This window comes from Molothrus ater, chromosome 7 (genome assembly GCF_012460135.2).
Source record: "Molothrus ater isolate BHLD 08-10-18 breed brown headed cowbird chromosome 7, BPBGC_Mater_1.1, whole genome shotgun sequence".
In the NCBI taxonomy this organism is placed as follows: Eukaryota; Metazoa; Chordata; class Aves; order Passeriformes; family Icteridae; genus Molothrus; species Molothrus ater.
Window position 1 is genome coordinate 31,153,518 of NC_050484.2, and position 27,554 is coordinate 31,181,071.

Sequence of the window (27,554 nt, forward strand, 5' to 3'; positions counted from 1 at the left end):
GTTTTCAACAAAAGGGTGCAGGTGTGGAATAGATGGGCACCAGGAAGAGCCCATGATAATCACTTTGCATCACTTAAAGGCGCAGCAGGACACATGGTAAATCAGAGTCTAGGGCCCAGCCTAAGTGAAACCCATGTAGATATAAAAGGCAGAAGCATCCCACTTTAACCTTCACAGCTAAATTGCCAGAGTGGTACAATTTCTTTTATGTAGGTTACAGGCCACTGAACTAATGGAAAACAGAGTTGAACTAAAGGACTTGGATGGAAAGAACAAACCAACAAAACTGTATAGCACAGATATAAATAAAAGTATGAAATAAAAAATGTAACTTTTTTCTGGGTAATTATTAAACTTATTCAAGTTATCAAAATGTACTTGTATATCCTTTTGGTTCATTTTAGGCTTTTAAACTAGTTTCTGCTAAAACAACACTCTACCACAAGAGCTCTAGTGTTACTGTTCTCATATTTTTCCTAACCTGGCATTGTTCACTGTTAAGAAAATTTCACAATGAACACTTTTCCTTGTCGTGTTTTGTGTCTAAAGGTGCAAATTCATGCACTTCAAAGATATAAAAAATACTTTGATGACTAACGTGGTTTTCAGTCTTCAGAATGTTTTGGAATAAACTTGTGATTTGGTTTGAAAGCTGCTTATTTTAAAAATGGGATCTCTGTCACTACAGACACCTGCACAGTCCCCATCAAATGCAGTGAGAAGTGTACACAGATGAACTGATCATCTCAATTTCCTTTACAAAGAGTCATCCTTGATGAGTCAGAAGAGACATGACTAAGAAAATTGTGAACATGCAGACTATGAAATAAAAGACCATGAGTGACAGAAAGAGCCAAACAATCCTGGGTCAGTGCTGCTGGAACTTTCAAGGGAGGGATTTGCAATAATTCCCCATTTTGATAGTGAACAATCAATATTTACTGATGGTCATTCATAAAATAAAGAAACTTGAGCAATTGTCAGGTATTCAGCCTGAATGATTCAGTTCACAATTAAAGTAAGTCATAAATCCACATCATCCAATATACGAGGTATCAGATTTTCCATACAAACATATGGAAAAAACATATTACAAGATTACTTGTATGGCTTTGGTGATGTTTGTCTTGAAAGTAAGTGTCTTCATTTCATCTTTTGTAGTTCCTTCCAGTAACAAATCAGTCAGGAAAACTGTAACTCTGGGACATATCAAAAACCCAATTATTTGGAGAGCACTGTGGGTTCCACACGCTGGTACCACACAGCACACACTGACTGATCTTCAGCCTCAGGAAAACCTCTCCTTGTGTACAGCCTTTCCATCATCACTCACCAGATGTTTACAGATGCACAGACCCATTTAGTGAGCAAAGCCACCCCAGTGTAAGCAGCTTCTACAGCACAGTGGGCACTTCTTACCCTTCTGACCTATCTGTGCCAGCAAAACCCAAATAATTGGGTTTTTTCTAAAGAAGCAGAAAACGCTAGTGGGTATTACATGAGGTGCCAGCCTGCCAAAGGCTTGTGTGACACCCTGCACAGCTGCCAGGACACAGGGCAGCTCCCTGTGCTCCCTGCCTTGCTTCCCACTGCAAGAAATGCCCTCCACGAGACCCAGCAAGGAGGCACTGGAGGTGCCACTGAAGGTGCCACGTGCTGTCACCTGCGCCCTTCCCAAACGAAGGAGCTGCTTCCATGAAAACCACCATACCAATCTAACCAGCACAACAAACAAAAAGCAAACGGGAGCGAGTAAAGGCGATTAGCTAATTAGTGATTAAATAAAGCCGTGGCCTGTCCCTGGCAGGGAGGCTGGGGGATGCCATTGCTTTGATCCCGGTGACAGCACGGCCAGGCCCTCGGGGGCCCTGTGGCTGGCTGGTGGCCCTGCCCAGCCCGCTGGCCCCGGGGGATGCCCATCACAGGAACAGAGCAGCACACGGGCTGGGCACCCTGCGGGCAGGCTGCTGGCAGGGAGGGAGCCCCCACGCTTGCCAAGGGCTTGCTGGCTCACAATCCCTCGCTGAAATTCGGCTCTAAGGATTTGGAAAGGATCTGCTACTTTGGGAAGGATCTGCTCCAAAGCCAGGATGCGCTGCCGGCTCCTCGCCCTGGGAACGCGGCTCCACGACTCTCTTAATCCCTGACCTCCCCCGGGCTCAAATGCTCCAGCCCTTGGACTCTCGCTGCTCTCACACTGCTCGAAGCCCCGCAAGTTCATTAATGTTAATTAATGACTGCTGTGTTTCATATTAAAATCACCAGCTCTGAGACACAAAGAACTTTCCATATATCAAGCGCTTCAAAGCAATCGTCTCTACAGGCGCGCTGTCTCTAGCTCAGGATAATTGTGCATATGACCCTCAGGGAAGAGGGAAAAAACGACCCAGTATTTACCTTGGGGGAAGACTGCACCCCCGGAGAGCTACCTGTCAGCTCCTAATGGGTTACAACACTTGGCCTCTCAACAAATTATACAAAATTATACCCTGGTAACAGAGAGAAGTGATGCACAAACCCATAGTGAAAAGCACAAGAAGTGTCTGACAGGCAAGAGAGGAGACCACAACATGGGTGCACATACCAAAAACCTTGGCAGCTCTAGAAGGTTAATCAGTATTGCTCATTTCATAGAGCCTTGGATTATCCCACTAAGTATATTTTACACTCAATATATTATATTACTGCTATACCTCCAAGGGAATGCTAGTTTAAAAAAAAAAAGGAAATATTTCAAATAGAGTAAACAGCTCTTCCCAGATTTTGACATTTATTTACTCTGAAAACTAAAATGCAATTGCAATTCCAATGCCTGATCTTTGCCATTCTTCCTCAGGCAAAATTCCTGTTTGAGGCAGCAGGAGTTTTATCTCAGTCACGGACTCCTGGGTTGCAACTTTACCTGATAAAAGTTTGTTCCTCAGCTCCTCCAGGACTTCTGTGCCCATTCTCATAAATTACCCATGGGCCAGGCTTCCCAACTGCTTAAACCCCATCTCAAAGTCTCCTTGTGGCCAGCCCAGCCACGCTGCAGACCCCAAGGGCAGGAACAGGGGATGGTGCTGGGATGGGAGAGGGCAGTGGCTCTCACAGCTGAGCTGGGCACATCTGGGGCTGTGGTGAGAGCAATAAACCCAGAGCTGGTTTCTCCCACCTGTCACTTGGGTCCCTCCAAACCTCACCTCACCATGTTAATCACTAAGGGTTTATCAATGGCACTCACTGGAGGCAGGTGGGATTTTAAGGACCCTGCATCACACAGTTCACAGAGCATCCCCTCCCCAGAGACCTGCTGCAGCTGCTCCCCACGAAGTTAAACAAACTTGGGACCACCAAAGTCTTTCACAGCCAACTGTGCAATCACTCAGATCAGTGGCACTTCCACATGTGTTCAAGGGGATAGTTTGGGTTTTAAGGTTTTTGAACAAGTCTGCTTTATCCCATGGAAGCTTAAGACATTTTATCTGAAGACAGGGACAAACAAACGCCTTAACAGATGGAAACAGTTCCTCAGATATTAAGTAATTAAGCACACTCAGCACATGTTGGCTCCCAAAGAAAATTGTTTTGAAGAGATAAGGCACTCTATAAATTGAGGTTTGTGGTCAACTAAAAATCTGCCATTTCATCTTTTGCTCACAAGGCTAATCTCATGAATTGGTACACGAAAAATGAAGACACAAGGAGCATTACACGATTTACAAAATTATCAGATTGAGGGGTTTTTCTAAGCTTCCAGGCTTGTGTTCTTTCATTTTTCTGTGATTAGCTAAGATTTAACAGGCAAGTAAATCTACTGCTTTTTGATCTGAAATTGCCTTTCTGTGCTTGCCTTGCTTCTAATTCCAGTGAGGAATGGAAGCAGCTTTTCTCTCCCATGGCTTTTCCAAGGAAACCAAGCCTTGAGTTCCTTCACATTTATGAACATTTTCCTTCAAAGATTTATGCCAACTCTTTGTTGTGTCCAAGACATGGATGCTCTGGTGACCACCTTCAGCCAGCCCAAAGGTGAGCAAGACAAGGATTGCAAAGCAGTGAGTAGGCACAGCTTACCATGGCTCCTTCGCTCTTACTCTGGGCAACCTCCCGCTGCAGCCGAGCCACACACAGCTTCTCCCTGAGGAAAGAAAAGCCTGTGAGCAGCAGTTCATTCTCCCCTGGCTCCCCCATCCTGCATCTGCATTCCTGCACATCGCTGGGGTAACCCCCACCAGGCCCCAGTCTCCTCCCTGTGCTCCCCTGCAGTATTTGGTTGGTTGTGTTATTATTTCATTCTGTGGCAGTTTGACAGAGCTGTCAATAAATCAGCTGAATCCAAACATCATTTGCTTCATTCAAACAACAAAGCAGCTCATCATGCCGGTGATATGGAAACAGACTGTGCAAATCAGATTGTGTTATTTATTTTCCTATAGCCCTGCACATCAGCTTTATTCTGCACCATACTAACACACACCAGATTTATTGCATCGTCAATAAATATATGCATAAAATTGAAATTAAAACCGTCTATTCTATATATAAACACACTGATGCATTTTGCAACTACTGAATTATTAGATTTTTTTTTAATTAGCCTTTCTTCATATAAGATCCTTATACAAATACTTGGCTCGACTCAACTAATAGTTAATTTGTTTAATTAAGGATTTGGCAACAACAACACATTTTCAAGTACACTGAAAAGTTGTAAGAAAGAAATGAAAGGTAGTGATTAGCATACATAGAAAAGGAAAGATAATTTCCCATTGTATGGCCTGGGGAAACTCCATCCCCCAAAAACCTGCAGAAGTGCCAAGCCAGGGCAGAAGTAGGACCCAGGCTTGGAAAATGCTCCTATCATTGAATGGGTCAGTCTCATCCAGCATGGAAAACTAACTGCTCTATGGTATTTCATTCCCAAACTTGCAGAAAAAAAGGTAGCCTTTAAACCTTTTCTCAGGAACCATTCCTGATGAGAAAAATCTGCACGTGCCTGCCTAACTGCTGTGGAATGACAGCTCTCCTGTCACTCAGCCACAGCTCAGTGTATGCCTGGGTCAGTGCACCAGGCCCCCTCTCCATTTCAGCAGAAGATGTGCTGTTTAAGCTGAGTCTCTGTCACTGAGCACCCCTCAGCATTCCCCATACAGCCAACAACTGTGGGTATCAGGTACCAGGCATTGCCAAAATCCTGATCTGTACACAGGGATGATGCTGAAACCACTGAATGTCAGCAAAAGTTGAAGATGATACAGCCACAGCCTTGTAGAAATTGTGTTTGTGTTCTCCAGCGTGATATCAAGACCTTCTTTGGCACATGTGAAAAATTACGGAAAATTGAGAAGTGCCATTAGTCAAGAGCCTTAACATAGGTGTCCTAAACTCATCTTCTAAAAGACATGTACCACTTCCCACCTTCCTTGCTCAGATACCATCGCAGGCAAATTATAAAACTGGTTAATCCTATTTTTAGGGTTTAGTTCATCTGCTGGAAATAGCCCCTTGCATTTTTGCACTGCTTCAGTGCCCTAATATGTTCTAGTGGAAAAAGCAAGTATTCCCTTTGAGGAGGTTTTGACCTTTTAATTGCAAAACAAATGCCTAAAGATATTTTATGAGAAAATATGTGGGGGGTGGGGGAAAATAAACAAACCCCCCCACAAACCACTCCTCCATACACTTCTTGCCAGTGGTCTGGAGAGATTTATTTAGCTATGTTTCCTACATCAGGAATACTCCTATTTCCCTCACTCCATGTTAACTCCAACATGGAATCAGTTACACATTTTTGGAATTTTATGAGAATAAATTTCACTCAAGGTCCATTCACAAAGGAGGCTCTTCCATCAATGCCAGGTATTCCCTGTCTGGATGAAGATCATGGCTGACATTCCCAAAGGGTTTTCTTACCAATTTTCCCAGTGAAGGATGGCAAAGACTGGCATTCTCTAACTTTGTTTATAGCATTGCTGCTGTTAGGAACAGAACCACTTTTAAATAGCAGAAAATGAAAAAGAAACCTGACTATTATGTAGAGGACAGGGAAAAAAGGTGCCATAGTGGGTACAGAAGAGCCAACTTTTCCAACACTGTCTACAAATAGTCAGCTTTGAGGCAAGCAAACTTTGTGCTCCTGCTTCCCCCTCCCACCTGCACTCCCCAGGTGAAGGAGCTGTGGACTCACAGCCAGACCATCAGATGATTTCCCTCCTCTGGGCAGGATGAGTGGCAGAAGCTCAGCATGCCTGTGGACCACAGGCATCCCTGAGGCTGTTCCTGAGCTCTGTCAGGGATGCACTTGGCCCATTGCCTGCTGTGAGCCATTCCCCACCACCTCCACACAAACACGCCGGTGTGCAGGGCAAGGAACGTGCTCAGACTCCCTGTACAAGCCAACAGCATTGAAACTAATCTGCAGTGTTGGAAGTTTCCATATGAGATAGATGACAGGAAAAAACAAGGACCTCCATGTCTCAGGATGACCAAATACACCCTCTGGTTATTATCCACCATCTCAGTCAGTTCTGATTAAGGCAGCACCTTCAGTGACTACTCTCAGCCCCCATTTTTACCATGGTGTTACGACTGAATAAACATTTTACTATGACGAGTTGCAAAAACCATAAGATTTTAGCTGCTTTAGCCTTTCAGATGTTTCAAATGCAAAGAACATTTGACATGCAGCTTCAAAGTTAATCTCATTTTTTAATCTTAGCTTTTAAATAGGAAAAAAACAGTAGCATCACTTTGTTGCTATATGGTTTTATTTATTTTTAATCAAGCATGTTTCATCCCTATAGCATGTTTAATTAACAAAGTTAATTAGCAACTAAAGCCAACCCACAAGGAAACAAAATCTTCTCTGGGATTTAAAAAATTAAAACATGTTCATTGAGAAGGTCTCATGTTCTCTTTTGAAAAACCTCCAAATGATAAAAGGTTTACAAAAATGCTCTTTGAGAGCACAGTTTATGCTCTTAGGTTTGAATATTTGCATTGTAAGTGGCAAAATTCCCAGCCAAGGACTTTGCAAAGAAATAATTAAAGAAGCCAAACAAGGATTCAATTATATCCTTTCCAGATGGAACCAAGCACAAAAGTAGTCAGTATGTGCATGGAAGAAAGATACATTTCAAATCTCAGTATCACTGGTAGATATTGCAGTAGCTTGTTCTAAAAAAACAACAGTTTGAGGAAAGCCCATTTAGTCCAAGAAAAACACAAATGTGCTAAATAATTCTGCATATTTGGAACTCTCCTTAGACTAAAATTCCTTCTTCACTCTCCTTTCTCACCAGGTTTGACTCATTCAACTGCCAGACAAAAGAAACCCTGTATCAGGTGGCAGTAACAGCTCAGGGCTCCACCACAGAGCTGCTCTGCTCAGCTTCTCCCCATCCACCAGGACAGAGGCAGGGAAGTCAATTCAGGCCCAAGCCCCTACCTAATTATCAGAATAATTATCTCCTGATTCTGAACAAATGCTGATGCTCTTCCTGACGTGGTAACACATCTCCTCAGATCAAGCACCACAATAAAAGCCACACTGGGTCCATGAAAGGCTCCATTTTTCTCAGTTCTCTTTTTATTGCTTCTGTACATTGATACAATAAACCCAAAAACTCTAGCAGTGTACTTCAGCTTCCCAAACTTTGATCTTCATTTTTTATTTGGAAACCTCAGATTCAGAAAGCCCCAGATATAGGGCTTTGCACCTCCATCTAACAAAGAAAGATATTACTTAAATTAGCTTCTGAATAAAGTAAAATTGTGCTGAAATATATCCATTTGCCAAGACCTAAGCTATACAGAACCAGGATGTATTTTCAGTGGTAAATAGTAATTAAGTACTGTTTTATTGATGAAATGTAATTTTATCTTTGATGACGAACACAGTCAAGACTCAAAAAGAATGGAAAATATTTTAGAACCATCATCTGAAATTTAAGTTAATGCTTCAGCAAACTTTAAGCCCTATGATGCCCTGGGAGAGGGGCTCCCTCTACCCTGACATTGTCCTTTCCTGTCCTGATCAGCCCCACAACCTTCCAGCATGCATTGACAGCTCTTACACTTTCAATAAGTGTCAACACTGATGAAGATTTCAAACTTTCCCTATTTTCTAAGTAATTTTTTTATTTTCTCTGCACAACAAAATTCAATAGGTATGAAGCTCCCAAGTGACTAATTTGTTTCTCTACCCACCTTTTTTTATTCAAGAACAGGAATGTGTTTTCTTCGTGTTTCATCCTGTCTTGGAATTTTTCACTCTGAAGCAATTTCATTTAGAAGCATTACGCATCAAAGTGAAGCCCACCTTTCTTTGTCACTTTATAACTTTCACTATTTGAAAAGCCATAAAATCACCACTGACAAAGTCAAGCTTTGAAAATACAATGAACATTTGTTTTATTGTTGCTGACTATGGCCAAGCACAGTGGCCAAGCCATATTCCAGCGAGTCCTTCCATACTTTCTGGAGGCTATTTTGGAGCAGAGAAATCCCAACCAAGTTTCCACTCTACACTATGGCTCTGAGATTCAGAAGGTGAATAAATATTTTGTTCTCATGGAGAAAAAGCAAGCAGAAGACTGACAGAGACTTAGAACCTGAATTTGCAAAGCCTCCTTGTGCCTTGTAACCACTCCTTATCTACCACCTATCAAAATAATTTCTCCTTAACTTTTTCCCCCTATATCATTATTTATAGCCACAGCATTGTTTTTCCAATGAACCAGAAAAAAAACCACAACTAAACCCCATCAAACACGGATTAAACATAGCACAGTGCTAACAACTGACCCAGGGGCAGGGTGCTGCTTTGTGCAGAGAGATGCAGTTTGTGCCCAGCCTCCCCCAGCTCTTGGTTTTCCAGGGAGTTTCCCATCTGAGTGCTGACCAGACTTGACCCCATGGGATGGATGAGATGTGACAGGGGAAGAGCTGAGGGTGGAATGGCTGCAGTGAACTCCCGCGCCTCTTTCAGCTCCGACTGCGGGCGCGGCGCTCAGCGAGGCTCCTTCCTCTCCTTCCTCGCTGCTCCCCAAATGTCAGAGCATTGTGGAACTGGGCTCCAGAGCCTCAGTGCCTTAGCCAGGTCTGCCAATAAAGGAGTCATCCCCAACAAAAAGATATTCATTGCAAATTTAAAGCTGAGCGAAGTACGGGCTTTATTTAACTGCTTTCACAATAATCGCAGGGACTGGAGTTACAATAATGGAAGCACTAATGCTGTCAGGCAGAAGCAGGAAAGATAGGATGAGCCACCAGCAAGGAGCAGCTCCTATTCACTGCTAACTTATTGGTAATAAAAGATAAGCCTACAGAAAATACAATTTACAATTAAATTTCTCTTCTGTAAGACATGATTCTGTCATGCAAAACAGGTAGTAACTTACTTTAACTGTATTTTCTTTGGGTGAAACTAACAGCAAGGAAAAAGAAAATAACTATAATCTAAAATAAGGATCAGCAATCCTCACGGGGTCCTCACCAATTTCCAGTGGATTTTCATGTACATTAATCTGAAGAAATTCAAAGACAGCCATCTAGTCACTTCCCAGAAGCATCCAAACAAGACACCAAATACAGAAGTAATGTCATGGAAGAAATCAGGGGAGAACAGGTCAGAAAGGGGGAGGCCAAGAGAGGAACATCATGAGGGCAGAGCCTTCGTTATAAAAGCAAAAACATTGTCTTTGGCTAAAAAGTGAGACAGTTATGACAAAGAAATTAGAAAGGAAAGGTTATCAGGAATCCATGGCAGATCATCCCTGAATTGTTTCCATGACAAATTGCTCTCCCAGCACGGGCACCTGAGCAGGGAAATCCCCCTCCTCTGAGCATGGGCATGGGAACAGGCAGCAATGCATTTTTAACACGAGCTTCCTCTCTCGCACTAGCAATCTTTACTATTTCATTGATTTTTTTTTTTCAGCACTGAAATTATGAGTGCAAGGCAGCAAACTTTAATGATTCACTGGTATTTCAGACAGAATTTTAAATATATCTATTCATCTATAAATATCTCTATCTATTTATTAATGTTGGAGTGTCTTCTTTCATTATTAGCACTGGCTTCACAATACTGCCCACCTTTAAAATTTGTACTTATTTTGGCAAAAAAAAACAGTTAATGAGGTCTAGACCCAAAGTGTAAAATGGGTTTTTTCTTTTGAACGTTGAAATGGTTTTTAACCTTGCTGATGCAGAAAAAACATCAAGTGAAGAGCAAAAGCTTAATAAATAACTTTCATTAGTAACTGAAAAATAATTAGAATGACAAGAAAAAGAGCCACCAAGCAAGACATGGGTGTGGTATCAACCATCACAATCAATGCAGATTCTGACTAAGAAAACAATAGGAAGAAAAAGTGATTTTCCCCCCCCCATTATGTACATATTCAGTTGGAGAATAAAAGATTAATGTCTGTGTGATACAATGCCAAATCATTGAGATGATTATGAATTACACCAAGCAATCATTTTACAAATCTCCTGGAACATCTCACTTCATGACCAATATTCATGAGATTATGCATTCAACTGCAACTCTTTTTTCAGATATATTCCTCTGAAGCCTTTCTCTTGGTCAGAGATTCCAGACCAAAGAAGACAAAAATGAGTTTTCTAGAAATACAAAAATGGAGGGAATACCCTCCATTTTTCTAACCATGTCTATTCTGCAGAGAGTAGTGAGAGATACTTACTGAATTTTAAAAAACAGCCCCAACACAGAGCAGTAAACTGCAGCAGGCGAGGGAGTTACACCTGGCTATCAACTTGAATGCAACCTCCTCAAGTATGAAACATCAAAACCCAAGTGCCAAGAAACACCAAGTAAACAGCACCAGAATACTGAACCCTGAAATACATGTAAAGTACAAGTTTTTACATTATAAATTAAATAGTCCATGCATTATGCAAACCTTGCATTTACCAGAAAGCAAAGTTAAGGCTTTAGCAGGGCCAATTTGTGCATGGATTTGCTCCCTGTTTAAACCTTTTGATTCAATATATTCCAGCAAAACTACTAAAACTCACTGCTAAAAATAAACGGGCACTGGGTCCATCACACAAAATTCGTTATTATCAAAAGTGATACATTAACCATAAACCTTTTTGCTTCTGTTCTGAAATACACACCTTAAAGTATAGAGCAAAAGCAATTTGACAAATTCACACTGCTGTAGTTTGGAATTTTTTGACCTAAGTGACTGATTTATCAATTTTAATGTTATATAAACAGTAATATTTATATTTAATGCTGTATTATTTCTGCCAATAAGTTGCAATCCAAGAAGCATACAGTGGGAACTTGTACAATTAGGCAAGCTGCCAAGTTCTCAAAGAATTATCATCACTGAAAACCTCAGCATTCAAAAAAGAAAAAAAGAAGGAAAGGACTAATAAAAGTCAGTGTGGAATATTAATTCAGCAAAAGAAAACTTTACATCACAATATAGGCAGCTGTTGCACAGAGATCCCCATTCTTTTCTAAGGGAATTACTGCTTGCTCTTTGTCTCAGGTGCTACTTCTAAAAAATATTGTACATTAATGAAAGCATGTTTAATCAAAGCCCTTAAATGGTACCAAATTTCTTCCTGAGAATCCTTTTACAGCACAAGACCTTCAGTTTGCACTTTTCTAATTAAATCATATTGTAGTGTTTATCTGCTTTTTGATGGCATTCCAGAGCCACCACATTATTTTTATGACTTTCTCCAGTACAGGTGAGTGTGAAAAGCAAATTGTCCCTCTGGTACATGACTAATTCACCTGATCCTCCCTCAACAGTACATGGTCCAGGAGCTCCAGCTCTTGAAGTGAGATGATATGACCATACAGGTTGTGCCAAACTTCCCAGTTTAGCTTGACAGTGCAGCTGAGTTCAGAGTGGGTTAAGAAAGAGGCACAGGGTCATTGCCCATGGAGAGAGACAACAGTGTAAGTCACCACCTTCTAACCCCTCTTATTCCCAACACACACAAAGTGCCACTCTTCATTTCACATGCCCACAAGATGCTTTTTTTGGTCCTAATCCCCAAAACCACCTGCTGTCTTTGCTGGAAGTACCAAAGCTGGTGACATTGGGCTGTTCAGTAGCGCTGCCATGGGCCTGGTGACACATCAGCCACCAACACAAGGAAGGTGCTGCTGAAGCAGATGTTGCTTTTAGATGAGGCAGATTTTTATTTCTGTGCCTTGGTGACACTGAAAGCAACAGCAGATATGTGAATGGAGAAGCTCTGCCCATAGAGCTATCAGAAGATTTGTTTTTTTAATGTGTATTTTTTAATGCACATTCAAGAAAAAAGAGAGCAAGGACCAGATAGGAGCCACTCTGTAAGGGCAGCTCTCCCATCTTGCCTGCCCTGAGCACATCGTTCAGCACTTCTGCTCTACTCCAGATTTCAAACCAGCCTACAGCTGCAGGTCATGTACAGAACTCCTGTTAGGGCAAGCAAAGCTGTTCCTCCTCAGTGCTGTTGCTCTCAGCAGTGTCTCCCAGCTTGCGAATGTGTAAATTCTCCTCTCTCTGTCTACTGTTCAGTTTTAATCTGGGTCAAGCCTTTCTCTAGACCAGATAGAGTCTCAGTCCTTGTGTTTCTGGTTGGGGTGTTATGGATAGTTTGCAGTGTCAGATCCTTACAGCATACAGATTTATACCATTTTTACTGTATGGTTTACTTATGTTTTGGGGCTTTTTTCTTAAGTAGCTATGTAGAATCCAGAAGATATCTATCTCCTGCTATATGATGAATTCTTTGGTTTGTGACCCAAACCCCTCCAGCCATTTCTAAAAGAAGTGAATTATTTTTTTCACTGAGCCTGGATACAAGGCGACCTTGGAAAATGAAAAACGAAGAAACAAGCAAACAAGGTTTTCTTATTGCAAAGGACTCGGAAGTTGAGCTAACAAATTCCCCCCAATCACTTTTCCTCATATAAATTTTTTCTCTGGGGATTTGTCACATGGAGATGATGTGCTGTGGAAATTCTTTTGAAAGGACATGCATTTCCCTAAGGGGTTTTTAATGAGAATTTATTGCTCATGAAAGATTCAGGATTGGCAGCACTTCAGTCTTCAGTTAATGATCTTTTGTTTATTAACATAAAATGCATCACACTTAACAGGAGTGTAACTTTCCCAACCAATGCATCAAAGCACGGAAGAATTCTCACTCCTTCCATCTTATCCCCTGAGGCTGTCTGAGAGGGTGTTAGCTGAAATTTATATGGTTGTCCTCTACGAAAATGAAGTCAGAACTCTTGTTTCACATAAAGCTGAAAATCATGGAAACATTTTTTTATAAACTAACAGCAAGAAATGTCAGTACACTACTGTGACTTCTCACAGCACCTATTCCTCCCACACAAACCTTTTACCAGAACCAGAAAGTATTTGCTTGGTCCTAATCTAAATTACTTTTACATTCTGTGGGTAACATGCATGCAAAGTACTGGTTCCACATCCTGGTAGTAAATTACCATATTTAGAAAATCAACAAATTCCTAAAGAGTGAGGAAGACTACAAGCAACTGGGTCTGTAAACCAGAGATCCCAGAAACACACCCCTGAGCCACCTCTTGTATGTTAAGGAAATAAAGGCAGAAATACATTTTTACACCCAAAAAAAAGAAAAAAAGGATGAAACCCAATACTGAAGAAAAATGGGTGTAAGGCACAAACCCCAAATTCATTGTGTTGGATACTAAGCTCAACCAAACTTTTAGATCCCACTGCTTTCTTCATAACTTGCTTTCCTTTGGCTCTGCCCAAGAGATACACCCAGTTCTCATTTGTTTGTGAGAATGCTCAGAAAGATTTTCCTCCCTGCTCTCTACAAAGCTTTCCACTTTTGCTGTTACAGTTCAAAGAATATACCTCATTATGCTTCATTACTGGTAGACCTCTTACTTCTGTTTCCCACTCCTTTGTTCCCAGATGATCACAACAATTCCTGGTATCCTTTGTAATCTCTTTTAAAGGAAGGTGTTACACAGTGTGATGTGTTTCTATCCATGCAGAAAGCCCACAGCATGATGACTTATGTGTTTCTTAACAGGCTGCATCTGCTGTCTTTTTTCTCTCTGAGCTAAATTTATTGCACACTCTATAACCTTCTGGATGTCACTCATGTCCTGTTCTAACTGAACACTGAAATACCTTGTAAAAACCATGTGGATAAGAAACAGGACCAAAGTGATTTTTATGCTTTGCTCACTTTGCTCACAACCCTTTCTCTTGACTTTTTCGTGTTCACACAATTGTTCAATACTTACATATTTTGGTATAAATCACTAACAAATCTGCAATGACTTTCCACTCACAGAAAAAATACAAAAGAGTAATGGTCAGAGAGAATAATTTTCTTTACTTATTGTTTTCTTTTTGTTTTTTCTTGTAATCTCATTTTGCACCCTCAAGAATACTGTTCTTGTAAGACCTAGAAGTACTACTCAGTCAGGGGACAGGTTTCTGCTGGGAACTGTCTACATTTTAAGGCCAAAGAAGGTGAAACTCAGATCAGGCCCTTGGAATAGTGTTTTCCATTGTAGCCCATCCCTGCTCTCCTCTACCAACCCACCTGAGATACAAGAGAATTTCTTCTCACATCATTATACAGAAAATGAAATAATCTGAACAGTGAGATGACACTTTTGAATACAGCACTTTTGATACAGCACCTGCAGCTGCCTTCCAATAGGATTCTCAGCAAGTGACAGATAAAATAAATGAAATAATTACTTTCTGAGAGCATTTCTTAAATGTCTACATCAAACATATTAAAGATCTATCAACAGGCAATAATTGCCACTTAGTTTTCAGTTTCAGGAATGTGATCCTGTTTATTGAATGCAGATTTCAAACAAGAAAGAAATTCAGACTTTTGTATAAATTTCTGTGGACTTGGATAAGCTACAGTTTTGTGAAGAGAAATACAGAAGAAAGCTAATAAGGAATTTTTTTTTAATTTAAAGTGATGCTGTAACACAAACTTCCTTGGAAAAAGTTATAAACTGCTGGACTTCCCACTGTCCTCCCCCAGACTAAGGAACATGTTTCACTGCGCCTTAAAAAAATAATGTTCTCTACACCACATCTCACCAGGCCAGAAAGAAAACAAGCAGTATGCTGAAAATCACTTTGAAGTATCCTTCAGGAACCCAACACACAAATTCATATTCATGCAGCCTCATAGCACTAAAATCAGTTCCATGCTAATGATATAATTGTTTCTTCTATCATTCTGTCTATAAAAGAAGACTAGATAAAGTCAAAGCAGTGGCCTCTGGCTGATTACGTGTTTTGACAAATTAGATGATTAACTGAAACCTCAAACCCAAGCTTTGCTGTCTCAGTAGACCTGGAAGAGGAGAAGAAAAGCTTTGCTTTTGAAAGGACGTGGCTCTACAGGGAGCTCAGCCCAGCCTGAGAGCTCTCCTCAAAGAGCAGTGTTTGTAGTGAGCACACAGCCCTGCACACAGCCTAATTCCAACAGAGAAATTACAGCTGTCACTTTAAATAATGGAAGCAGCATATGGCAATATATGCAAAACACTTCCCAACATGTTCAAGTAGAGATGGAGAAACTAAGTTATCAATGACAGTTTTACCACATAATATACCAGTGTAACACTTAGCAACACTGAAAATGAAATCCAGACGTATCAGTGGGGTGATGGCAGTATTCCTATATTTATGAAGGTGTTTAAATTCACATACTGTCAAATCACAACTAGGAATAAAACAGGGAAGACTGAATAGCAACAGGCACAACAGGCACAAAGATCCACTTGTGTTGCTCAAGTTGTTTTACTGAGCTCAGTTAAAAAATTCAACATGTGGTACCCTGAATTTGCCTCAGTACATCTCAAGCCCTGCTCTCTGAATATTAAATGACAACATTATCAGGTGAAAGCCCAGTAATGTCTGTCCTTCCAGCTAGCAGCTCAACAAAGCTGGGCCAGAACTGTTACTTAGAACTTTTTCATTTATTTGTGATGTGACTGAAAATGCTATTACAAAAGAGTGTACTGTCATCCTTTTCCAAGTAAACACAATGTAGAAAAAAAGGCTTCTGTTTAGAACCTGAATCAGGGAAGCAAACACCTTCAAGAAACCCCAGACAAATGAAACTGTCTTGGGGCATTTTAAATCATTTTCCCCAAAGACAGCAGCCAGCTCTGCTCAGTGAATGAGGCCAGCTTCTCAGAGCTCAAATAGCATCAACTTCAATGGAAGTTCAACTTCAGCAAACAAAACAAGTCATTTAAAAGATATGGATGAATAAGGATTAAGATGTGTTAGTGTTCAGGCATTTCCAAACATATTAAATGTATATTAAGAAATACTAACTGTCTGAAGTATTAAAATAGAAATGCTTTCAGCAGTTCAAATGTCAACCAGACACTTAGGCAATTCCACATTTCTCCAGTTTCAGCAAAAAAAAGCATGTTTTGAAATCATTTGATGTTTGAATAAAGCTCTTTGCCATTTTCCACAGCAGATGCATTGTATCTGGGTAATGAACTGTGCTCTGAAATAACTTATTACAGTCATCACCACAGCCAGCTACATCACCTTTGGCAGAAAGCAAAATAAAAATCACACAGTGCTCACATAGCATCACCACAAGGATTACTTCATTTACAGAATCAGGAAAAGCTCCATTTCAAATCAAGGTATTGATTATTTCAGAATTTAATCCCACAGTCAAAAGCTGTAACAAGAAAATAAATCCAATAAAGGGCATTTTCCAATTAAGTAAGTGACCCTAATCTTGATTTTAAATTTCTTTGATATTAGAGATCATAAAGTAGAACTACACTTTAAGTATCCAGGTTATTAGAGTAGGAATTAAAACACACACATATAAAACAGGTAATTAATTCTATAGGTCAATCTCCTACATCATGGCCATGCCTTTAGTAGATAAGATCAAAACTGACAGAAAATTCATACATTGGTACCTTGAGGTTTTTCTGCTTAAACCTAAGCTTACCTTAATTTCCTTACCTTATTTTAATAATAAAAGGGTCAGAATGAGGCTGCAACCAGCACCTACTTCAACATCCATTCCCAATAACCAGCAATTGTCTTAGAGAAAACCAACAGGAGCAAAATCCTCCATTCTCTGGGTTCATTAGAAAAATTGTAACTGTGGCTTTTCACAGTGATTTACAAGAGGGCATAAAGAGCTGGAAGCTCTTGTCTGTACAGAAATATATGTTACTAATGGTCTAAGTTGTTATACAGGTGGTCAGAACTCAGGGGATCAATATCCAAGAGATGTTTGGGTTCCCTTTCCTCCCCAAAAGTCCCCAAAGCCAAATAGAATTGCTTCCCCTTTTTCACTAGGCTGCAAGAACCACCAGACCTGGATGCGCTGAGACACTTCCATGTTGACATATTTTCCTTAACAAGATATTGTCTTAATTAGTTTCATCTGCCATTTGGAGGTTATCTAGAAGACAAGTTAAGGATTTTTTTAGTGAAGCAGAAAAAGCCCATATGTTTTTAGGTTGTGTATCTTTCCCTATTATACCTGCTCATTACTGCACATCCCACAAAAACAGTTTTCACGGCTGACACTGAAAGCTGTTATCATCTAATTTCACATGGAAATGAAATGCTAGGATATCTTTCTGCACAAAATACCCAGATATTCATCCCTTCATCAAACATTTTTTGTGAGCAGGCATGATCCAGACACAGAGGTGTTGCCTTGCCCTTAGCCAAAGCCTTTACCCTACCAAGGTAAAGCCAGCACCAGCAGCACTTCCCTGGCCTCTGTCTGCAAAGCTCAGTGTGTTAGATGGCAATAAAGCCACATGCTAAATTCAAAATTATTTTAGTTAGCATACTGCTGCTTTTTCCCAGTCTCAGATAAAGATAAGGAAAGGATAAACTCTCAAGGTATATGAGGTCTATCAACAGGTATTTTCCCCCAGCACTGTCTTGTGAAACCATTATGAAAAATGGTACCTACATATAGACAGTGCTTCTGTATGCACCTATAAAAACTACAGCTTTGTTTAAAAACCCTGAGCTTCCAATTTCTCAGACTTGCAAGTGACAGATAGAAGAAACAATTTCTTTTCTAGATAGGTGGGGAATAATTTCTCTTCTCCCCTATACACAGATCAGTCTACACAGTTTCCCAAAGACATACTTTCTTTAAAAGCAGCAATATTTTTGGAGCATTACCTGCAACAATACCAATCAACTTTTCTTCTACAAGGAAAATGTTTCTCAGTGCAGACAAGTACTGATAGTCAAAAGTATTCATGAAGAAGAGTATTTAAGACCACTAGAAAATGAAGCCCATCATACCAAGCAGTAATTTAACACTTTAAACAGGCAGCCAGATGGCTGGTTTCAGTCAGCCCATTTCCACTGACATGCATTTAATCAGCTGAGTTACCCCAGACAAACAAGCAGCATGGATTTCTAAGGGCAGGACAATGATGGAGTGGGATATCTGGATCTGGAGATCAGCAGGGTTTAGAAATTACTTCAGGCAGGGGCTCACCAGCCCTTGGCAGGCCAGAGGCTCAGCCTCACTCCCTGTGCCAGCAGGACAACTCAGGCACCTGCTGGAAGCCCCAGCGGCTCAGCAGGACCTGCAGGACATTCCTCCAGGGCCAGCCACAATCCCCCAGATGGGCTTTTAATGACAGTCCCTCTGCTCCACCACCTCCTGCCAGCCTGGAGGACACACATCCCTCTGCCAGGGCCCAGCTGGCCAGCCAAAAGCCACACAGGGAGAGATCTGCTGCAAAGGGAGGGGAATTAAATGGTGTCCCTGCCACAAAGCAAAATTCCCTCTGAGTCTTCAGACTTTTAGCCTATTCAGTAGAGACCTCCAGCCACTGTCACACTCTGGCTGGAGTTTTTCATTTAGGTTATAAATCTGCTCCTTCCTCAATGCTCAGAGGAATTCCCTGGCCAGCCACCAAACAGTCCCACTAAAGAGCCATGCTTTAACCTATTTATTAACTGTACCCCCCAATGCCCATCCTCTCTATACCTGCATTAATTCCCTCCACATCCTCCCCTTCTGTATTCCCACAAAGCACTCTGCTTTTCACTAGGGTTTTAACACTGCTGAAGTCAATGAGTTCTCACCAGCTCTAATACACGTTTGGTGCTGGTTCTCCTAAGCAAACTTGGTTTGATCCTGAAGTCAATGATTATGGACAGAGCCATTCAGGAACATCTGTGTACTGTCCCTGGACATCACAGAAGAGGACAAACCTGGGGAGAGCCAACATTACAATCTCTGAAGAGATTAAAGCAGCAGGATCAGTAATTGCAGAACACTGACAGAGCCGATCCTGTTATTTTACACAAAATGAAAAAAGGCGTCACAGATTTTCACAAATTGCTCAAATATTACAATTTGAGTACTCAAACACTTATTTCTACCTCAGCACTCTACAGGAAATGTGCAGTTTGAGGTGGTAATGGAACCACATTAATGACTCCCAGAACCAGCTCAACTTTGAAACAACATGCCTTGAGCTTCACTGCAGAAAGAAATGAAGATATTACCCATGACAACCAAGAAATAATCTCATACTCAATGCTCAGTTACACACCATACTGCTCTGTTATTTACTGCCCTTTTTATGCTCTCCTATGTACAGAAGCATGCAACATTGTCTTTATTTTAAACTAGGCAAAGTTTGAGAGCTTTCCTGAGAGGAAAGGATTTTGTTTTTGACTTCATTTTTAAAAGAAATTAAAAATCTAGATCATAACATCCAACAACAAACAACAGTGGAAGTCAGTGCCAGGTTTGCTTATTCTCAGAAATAAAGCTGAGCAGTCTCAGGACCTTGTCATTTGAGCATAGATTGCATTTTGGCATATCAGATGCTGCAGTAATGGGATTTTGTAAATCTTAAATGCATTCATATTGTGTACATAAAGAAAGCTCTTGATGTTTTACTTAGTTCAATGCTCTTTTTCATCATATGTACCAACCCGTGCCCCCCTGCGTTCAACAGCTAATAACCAATACATCTGATGAAAATTAATTGTCTTGACAGCTTGCATAAAAACTATAAAGGTGCAGAGGAAAAATGCTGTGGCAGCATTTTCTTTCTCTGTAGGACAGTAGCTATGGAAACTATCTTCAGAGGCCAACTGGCCGCTATCCCAGCGCAGCACAAAAAAATCAAAATGCTACTTTTAGAGGGTTAGTCAGTGGTACCAGTCATAATTATCAACATCTATGATGTTGCTGCACATTAGCCACAGCAAAATATTGGTTGATGTTGTTGGGAGCAAAGCTGATATTATACCACTGTTATAACACAGATCTGGATAACACAGAGCCTTATAAACTGTTCTCATACTGATTATGATAAGCTGTCAAAAATTGCATAAAAACATGTAAAAATAGCTGTCTAAAATATCCATGTGAAAACCATCCAATCACTTAACAGAAAATGTTATATTATTTATTATGATAGAAATACCCAGGTAAATACTTGCAGATGAAGAGGAAATCTCTCATGATGTTATTTAACTGTCACATTTCATTAATTGAAACTTCTCCTTTCTGAAGAGTTTTATCCCATATAGCTAGCCTGAACAGAAGTTGTGATTTCTAATACAGTCTGACAAAATCATCATTTTTTATGAATGTTGAGAGATTATGAAGGATTTTTCCCTAAAAAGGTAAGACACAAAGGAGCCAGAGTTTCATTATTGCCAATGCATGTGGCAACTTTCACTGCCTGCCACAGAAGAGTTCCTGTGGAAATGTAGTCACAGGTCATTGATAAGACTCAAACCTTTGAAGAAATATGTCTTCCAGCCAGAACAGTACTCAAAAAGCAGGAAGATTTCAGTCAATAAGAAACTTACTTATAAGGAAGAAAGCTGGAGTATAAATACACATCAAGTATATACACAGAGATTGGTATTTCACTCAACCACACAATTTTGTGACTCTGTGGCATTCTCTAGTGGATAATTTCTCTCCCTGTGGATACCTTTCTCCAGTTTCTCTGCAAAACTCCTCCTCTGACACCAGCCATTCTTATTTAAAAGGTTTATGGAGACTACCCAGGAAGGGCAGAGTTTACAGAGCAGGTTTATGTCCAGTCAAGAGCCAAATTCTGCCCAGTGCCACACTGCACTGGCTGGGTCTGCTGGGGGCTGTGCAAATGGAACCTCTTGAATGATCTGACTTGAAACCTTGGGACCTTGACATGCACTACAAAACCAAACATGAGTATGTCTGAGGTACTGGGCTGTTATCCTGGTAACCTCTGAGCAGACACAAATCAATGATGGCCTCATTCAAAAAAGTCTATGCCTCTGGGCAGAAAATAACTAAAAAATGAGGCATGTACTAAAATACATGACATTTAGACAACTTTAAAATTCAATTTAGCACACAGATTCAATTGCTGTTATTCAGCTATGTCTGCATCCCCATGCTGCTTCTTCCACTGAGGAGCTGTGACCCATCTCCCCCTCATCTCACCAGGATCTGTCTCTAAGAGCTGGGACCCAGGCAGGCAGGCTGCATTCACAGCAGCCTGTGCTGCTGTAGCCCCATTTTGGAGGATCTGCTGAAGATCCTCCAACCCAACCACTCCACTGCCCAGCTCACTGCAAATTCAAGCAAAGTAAGTGATTTTCAGGCTTTTAAACCAATGTGAATTACTATAAATAGCAAGTAGGTCAAGACCATGTTTTCTCCTGCATTTTCTCTTGCTCATAACAAATGATCCAATCCTGACCCCTGCAGGTCCCTCATCAGGGTGGTACAGCCTCACCTTTTTGGGCTGACTAGGTGAGGTGGCACAGGGGCAGCCCCAGGGGAGCCCAAACATTATTTTCCACTCACCCTGGTCTGTCTCCTTGTAACCTTAGTCACAACCTTCAACAATCTGCAAGTGCTGCATGACTTTCTACAGGTGAAAGTTTTTTTTCTCTTATAGAGGAAAGAACATGTCTGTGTTTTTTTTTGCAGATCTAACAATACATGCCTGTTCCTTATTTTTAATAAATTAGCAGTGTTGAGCAGCTTTCTCTATAAAGCAGCAGATGCAGCATCTCAGAAATATGTATTTACTTACACTACCTATTAGGCAGTCAAAGAAATAAATTAAGACCTTCAATGCAGTCTTAATCCAAACTATTTCACTGATTGACTGAGTGCCTCAACATTTGGAAAAGGAGCTTTCACACGTCCTATCCAGACCTCACTGATGGGATAATTTGTAATAGCACTGTAAAACAAAAACAATAACCAGACAACAAAAAGGGGCAAGTTTTCTGCAGCCAGAGGGAAATTCACTACTGCTTTAAATGGGAAGAGAAACCCAGCTGTAGGGCTGTGATTTCATCCTGTCATGTAGGAGCTCTGCATCTGACATATTGATTGGGGCAACTGGAGGGAGGAGGATCATGCCATGCCTAGATCCCCCAGTGCCATCGATAAATCCATGCCTGGCTGGAACTGTGGGTTATATTTTAGATCTAACAACAGCTCTCATTAATTCACCTGTTACCTTTACTTGGTTATATCAGCAGAAAATTGCAGCAAAACAGACAAGAACTATTTATTACATGCCTCACACTTGGTTTGATCCAGCTACTACTAAACAAACCAAGTTATGGTTCAGCTAACTTGGATCTGAGTCAAAAATACGTGGTCCATGCTGCCACCAGAAAAGAGGAGATTAACAGAACTGAAAGGAGGGACAATGGGGTTTGTGTGCCAAAAGCCTGAATCTTTTCCTGTGTTAATCCCATCAGAGACACCCATGACTGAAAACCTTGTCTTGCCTACTGTCCTTAAGACTATCACAGCTACGCGCTGCCGAGTGACGATGTTAAGGAGATTAATCCAGAATCTAATAATATTTATCTAACTATTGCTAAAAATATCTCTCTTAGAAAAGCCTTTATATGACAAGGGAGAGATAAACTCACATAGTGATACATCCCAAACTATCCAACCTCCATCCTTGCAGAAAACCCAGAATCAGACAAAAAAATGCACAATAAATAATGAAGCATGTTTTCATTACTCTAGGAAATAAATACATCAGGGACCACTGCCACCATTTGCTTTAATAGTGCACAGTACACCAATAAGTTAAGAGCATTGGCTTTTAACAAAAAAATATTTAAGTAGTTATGAAAAATCTGATTCTTTCTTTGACACAAGTAGCTCTACCCTAGAAAACAAGTCACAGTAAAATAAAAGATTTCTAACACCTGTTAATGCCACACTTACTCTCCTTCAATTTTATGGTTTGGTTTCACCCCTCACTGAAATGCATGCTGTTGCTGATCTTAATATCTTTCTCCACACCTTCTGTCACAACTTGCAACACCTGTATCATGAATCTCGAGACTGAACAGGTTGTTCCACTGAATTTTTTTTATTCCTTTAGTTCTGACACTTTCCTAACTCAGCTTTTCAAACTTAATAGAATATCCCTTTGCAGTTAAGTATTTTCTGCCTTTGATTAATGTGTGCAAACCTGCAGTTCTCTTCCTGAACACAACTTCCCATTTTCTTCCAAGAGGAAGCAAATCAAAATTCAAGAAGGTAATTTACCTCCTCCTCACCTGCCAAGATCATGTTGATATCTCAGTCCCTCCTCTCACCTGGTCTCCTTACTCTTCCTTAGGGTTCTGCTGTCCCTGGTTCCAGTTCCTTGCCATACAGGTCTATTACAGCTTTTCCTGGCTTAAAAAAAACAACCATCCTAGACTTTACTTCATTCTCTGAACACTGAACAACTACACTGCCACTCATCCTCATCCTTCCTCCATGTCTTTCCTATCAAAATACCAGAAGTGGTGTTTGACCCTCTGTGAGTTGCAATGTCAGGAACCAACTCCTAACTCCTCACCAGGGAGCCGTGAAGCCTCCTCCTCCTCTCAAACCAGGAGTTGCTTTACAGAGTCCAGAAGAGGAAATCTTGGGATGTGCTGGGACTTCCTGGGTTTCAGATATGGAGTTTGGGCAGAGGCAGCCCAAGGTTACCAGGAGACATCAGCATTTGTAGTCTCCTGTTACCCACCAGTCACATTTGGACCTGTAAGACACAGTGCCAGCCACAGAGGCTCAGCAGTTTTGAAGCAGCTCTTCAGATACCCAGCCTAGTGAGAATGTCAGGCTTTGAGAACAAATAGAACCCTGACATCAAAACAAATCTGTTCTTGCTCTCTGACTAACAAGTCCTCATTTTTCTTTGTACCCTGCAGTCTAACTCTCTCATCATGTGCTGAGCTGTGTTTCACACATACAATGTCAAGTTTGGGAGACAGACATTCTTTGTGATCATATTTTAAGACATTAGGTGCATTTGCAGTACCAATTTAACGTAAAGAGGGGCATTTTCTCAGTAAAAACTTGATGTGTGTTGATACTTAAGGTTTTGGGCCCACCATTCATGATAGCATGCCTTGATTTCCCCCTGCAGCTGTGCTCCAGGACAACACCCTCAGCACCCCAGATATAACACAGATGCAGCAAGGTCTCCAGCAGCTGACTCCTTGCTGCATGCCCAGGACAAGCAGCTGGTGCAACCTCTTGGGCCAGCTGGGAGATGAACTGGAGGTGTGGTCCTGGACCCACCAGGGATCACAGCAAATAATCAAGTTTTTTCTCATTTGTGCCATGTCAGTTGGTAATACCAAGGCTCCTTGTCTGGGCTCTACTATAATGCCATAGCAAATGTAAATAAAGTTATTTAACAAGAGTGAGCATTAAAAAAAATAATAAATCAAACCATAGCCATATACAATGCCACTATAATTGCTCATTTCCATTAGGTAAGATTGAAAATTGATAACTTACTCATCTCCAGGATACAAGCTCTAGCAGTAGGAGTAAAGCCAGTGTTACTTGAGAGAGCCCTGCAGCAAAACTTAGAGCAAATTGTCCCTGTGTTATGAACTACAAACACCCATCTAGAGCTTAGATACCAGAGGCATTCCCAGCAGTCTTCTCTACTACCACATGTGCTATTTACATGAAAAAATATTTTTATATGCTTGAAGGTTGGCACGTCAGATTCCCATTAACACCACCAGGAATGACTGCAATTCAATCTCATGTTCAGTAGCCACCAGGAATCACTTTATTGAAGATGCCAAGAAGGCCAGGACACAACACATGGTTACTGTGGCTCCACTGGTAGCTCTGGTCCTCTCCCAAACTCAACAGAAAGATGCATTTATTGCACTGGGTTTGGCCTACATTCCCCTCTGACCACATGTCACACAGGTGTGCTCTCAGTCAGGACACTGCTGCCCTTCAGGGTGCAGGAAGTCTCTGAGCTCATCATTTTACAAATGCCAGCTGGCTCCTGTGCCTGAGACTGGGAACATCCACTGGAATGCACACATACACAGTGGGCATGCAGAAGAGGTACACAGGCAGCCAATTCAAAGAAGGGGAGAGAAAGGGAAAGAAATGGAAGAAAAGTTCTGTAAAGATCGATGTCTTTTGCCACAGAAATGACTATTTATGGCAACGAAACCTGAAATTATAATTTGAAATGCTTAAAGCATATAGCTCATCTTCAGAATAAAAAAACCCACTCAGAATAAGTATGTGGTATACTCAGGCACAAATTACTTTATCATCATCAACTATACAATGGGATAAGGATTTTAGCTTCCTGTAGTGGCTCAGATCAAGAGCATGGGTAAAACCTTGGCACAGAGAAGAACTGAGAGGATTCAAGTGGACATAATGAGAGAGCAGCTGCATTGTCCATTTAGAACAACACAAGCCATCAGGAGCCAGAGCCTTTTTAGAGGGGTTTATACACAAAGCAAGGGAAGTTATTAGAAGGTGGAAAAAAGATGTACATGGATGGCAACTGGTGTATGTTTGGCTCAGACACGTGGAACCACATGGATTTAAGAGAAATTCTATAAAGAGAGACAGGGAAAAGAAGAACACTTATTATTGTTCTTTCACAGCACACAGCAGTGTTGAGAACTTTGCTTCTGTAATATATCAAACTTTTTTCCCCACATATTGGTTTTTCCTTCATGATCTTACTTTCATTCTGATTATTCTGAGGAATAATTTATGTTTCAGATGCAAACTGTCAGTGCACACACCACAGCAAGATGCAGAAGTACTTGATTCTCCTTTATGAGCCATTAACTTCTGCACTTTAAAGATTGTCTCTGCAAAAAAATAAAAAAAAGCAGCTTCCTATTTTCATTTCAAATGATAAGTATAGAAGAAAAAATAAATTCTCAAAGAAACAGACAATTTGAGGGTTTCTGACATAAGTCTTGCTGCATAACTTTCTTTTAAGGTTTAAATCATTTGAATATATCAAAACTATTATGTATATTCTTTAAAATTCCATTTACATCAGCTTGAGACTGTAACCATCACCTAATGTTCTAATAGTATCAATTCTTTCATAATTCCTAGGAGTTTCCATTATATGGCATCTAAATATCAAATAGTTAGAACCAAGAAACAGAATTTTGCTGCTGTAATAATCCCTTCAGATCTTCTTCAGAATGAAAGCATAAACACAAATCCTACCATCAACCTTCTGGTTGATGTTTTTACACAAATATTTTTAAAATTGCCCTTTCATTCTCTCCTTTCTGAGCAGTGGAATTTCTGTATCACTGCTTTGATAGCCTCAATTTCACCATGGTGCAGTTTCAGTTGGAAAAAGAGGGTTTGAACATCCATGGAAACATCAGCCAAGAGCAGAAACACCATGCTTGTGTCTTAAATAGCAGTCCCAGGTCAGTTCCATCACTTGATGGGATTATGTTTTAGCTAAATCCAACAGCAGCTATTGAATTGCACTTCCTAAGAACCGGAGCAAAGCAAAGTGGATTGGGTTGTTGGGGCTTTTTTGTACAGCACCTCTTTGCAAGGTACAAGTGAACAGGAACACACACACTTAGCTTTGCATGCAGAGTAGCCTATCTATTTCAGTGCTGTAACTCCAAGGTTAAGCAGGTGTCTAACTGGTGGCAAAATCAGGGTCTTAAAAGGAAAATTAATTAGTGTAAGAAGTGGATTTATGCACAACACCTGGCTGCTGCTGCTGCTGGGCTTATCAGTGTAGGGATTTATCTGGTGGAGACAAGCAGTGGTGTAGCAATAACACTCTACAACAGTTGTAATCAACTCTACATGGCATAGAAGAGTTAACCATTAATAATTATTACAGAAAGGGAAGTTTTTTGCTAAAGAAAGAGTGTGACATGAAGTGCTACAAAGCATCCATTTAAACATCAACAAGAAAAAACTGTCAGTAAGAGCATGCTACATGCAATAAACTGCAAAAATGCAGATGAGAATAAATGTCCTAGGAAATACTCTAGAAAAGAGACCAGACTGAAAAAGCCAAAAAGTACAATATATACGATATGTATGTATACAATACAAATGTATACAATAACGTACAGTATATCTGAGCCAAAGTATATAATCTTCCTGTCCATGATGTTCAGTGAAAGGGGAAAGTACGTGGGAGATGCTGAAATCACTGTGAACATTTTATTTTATTTTTTTTTCCATCAGAGCTC

General features: G+C 40.6%; 1 protein-coding gene across 1 annotated transcript in view; it reads right to left on the reverse strand.

The window, feature by feature from the left end:
* NCKAP5 (NCK associated protein 5) overlaps window positions 1–27,554 on the reverse strand; it is a 379,983-nt gene that overhangs the window by 194,195 nt on the left and 158,234 nt on the right. Inside the window, exon 5 of the mRNA XM_036386988.2 lies at window positions 4,054–4,117. Within this exon, the coding sequence (XP_036242881.1) occupies window positions 4,054–4,117 (64 nt within the window). The remainder of the gene's footprint in view (window positions 1–4,053; window positions 4,118–27,554) is intronic.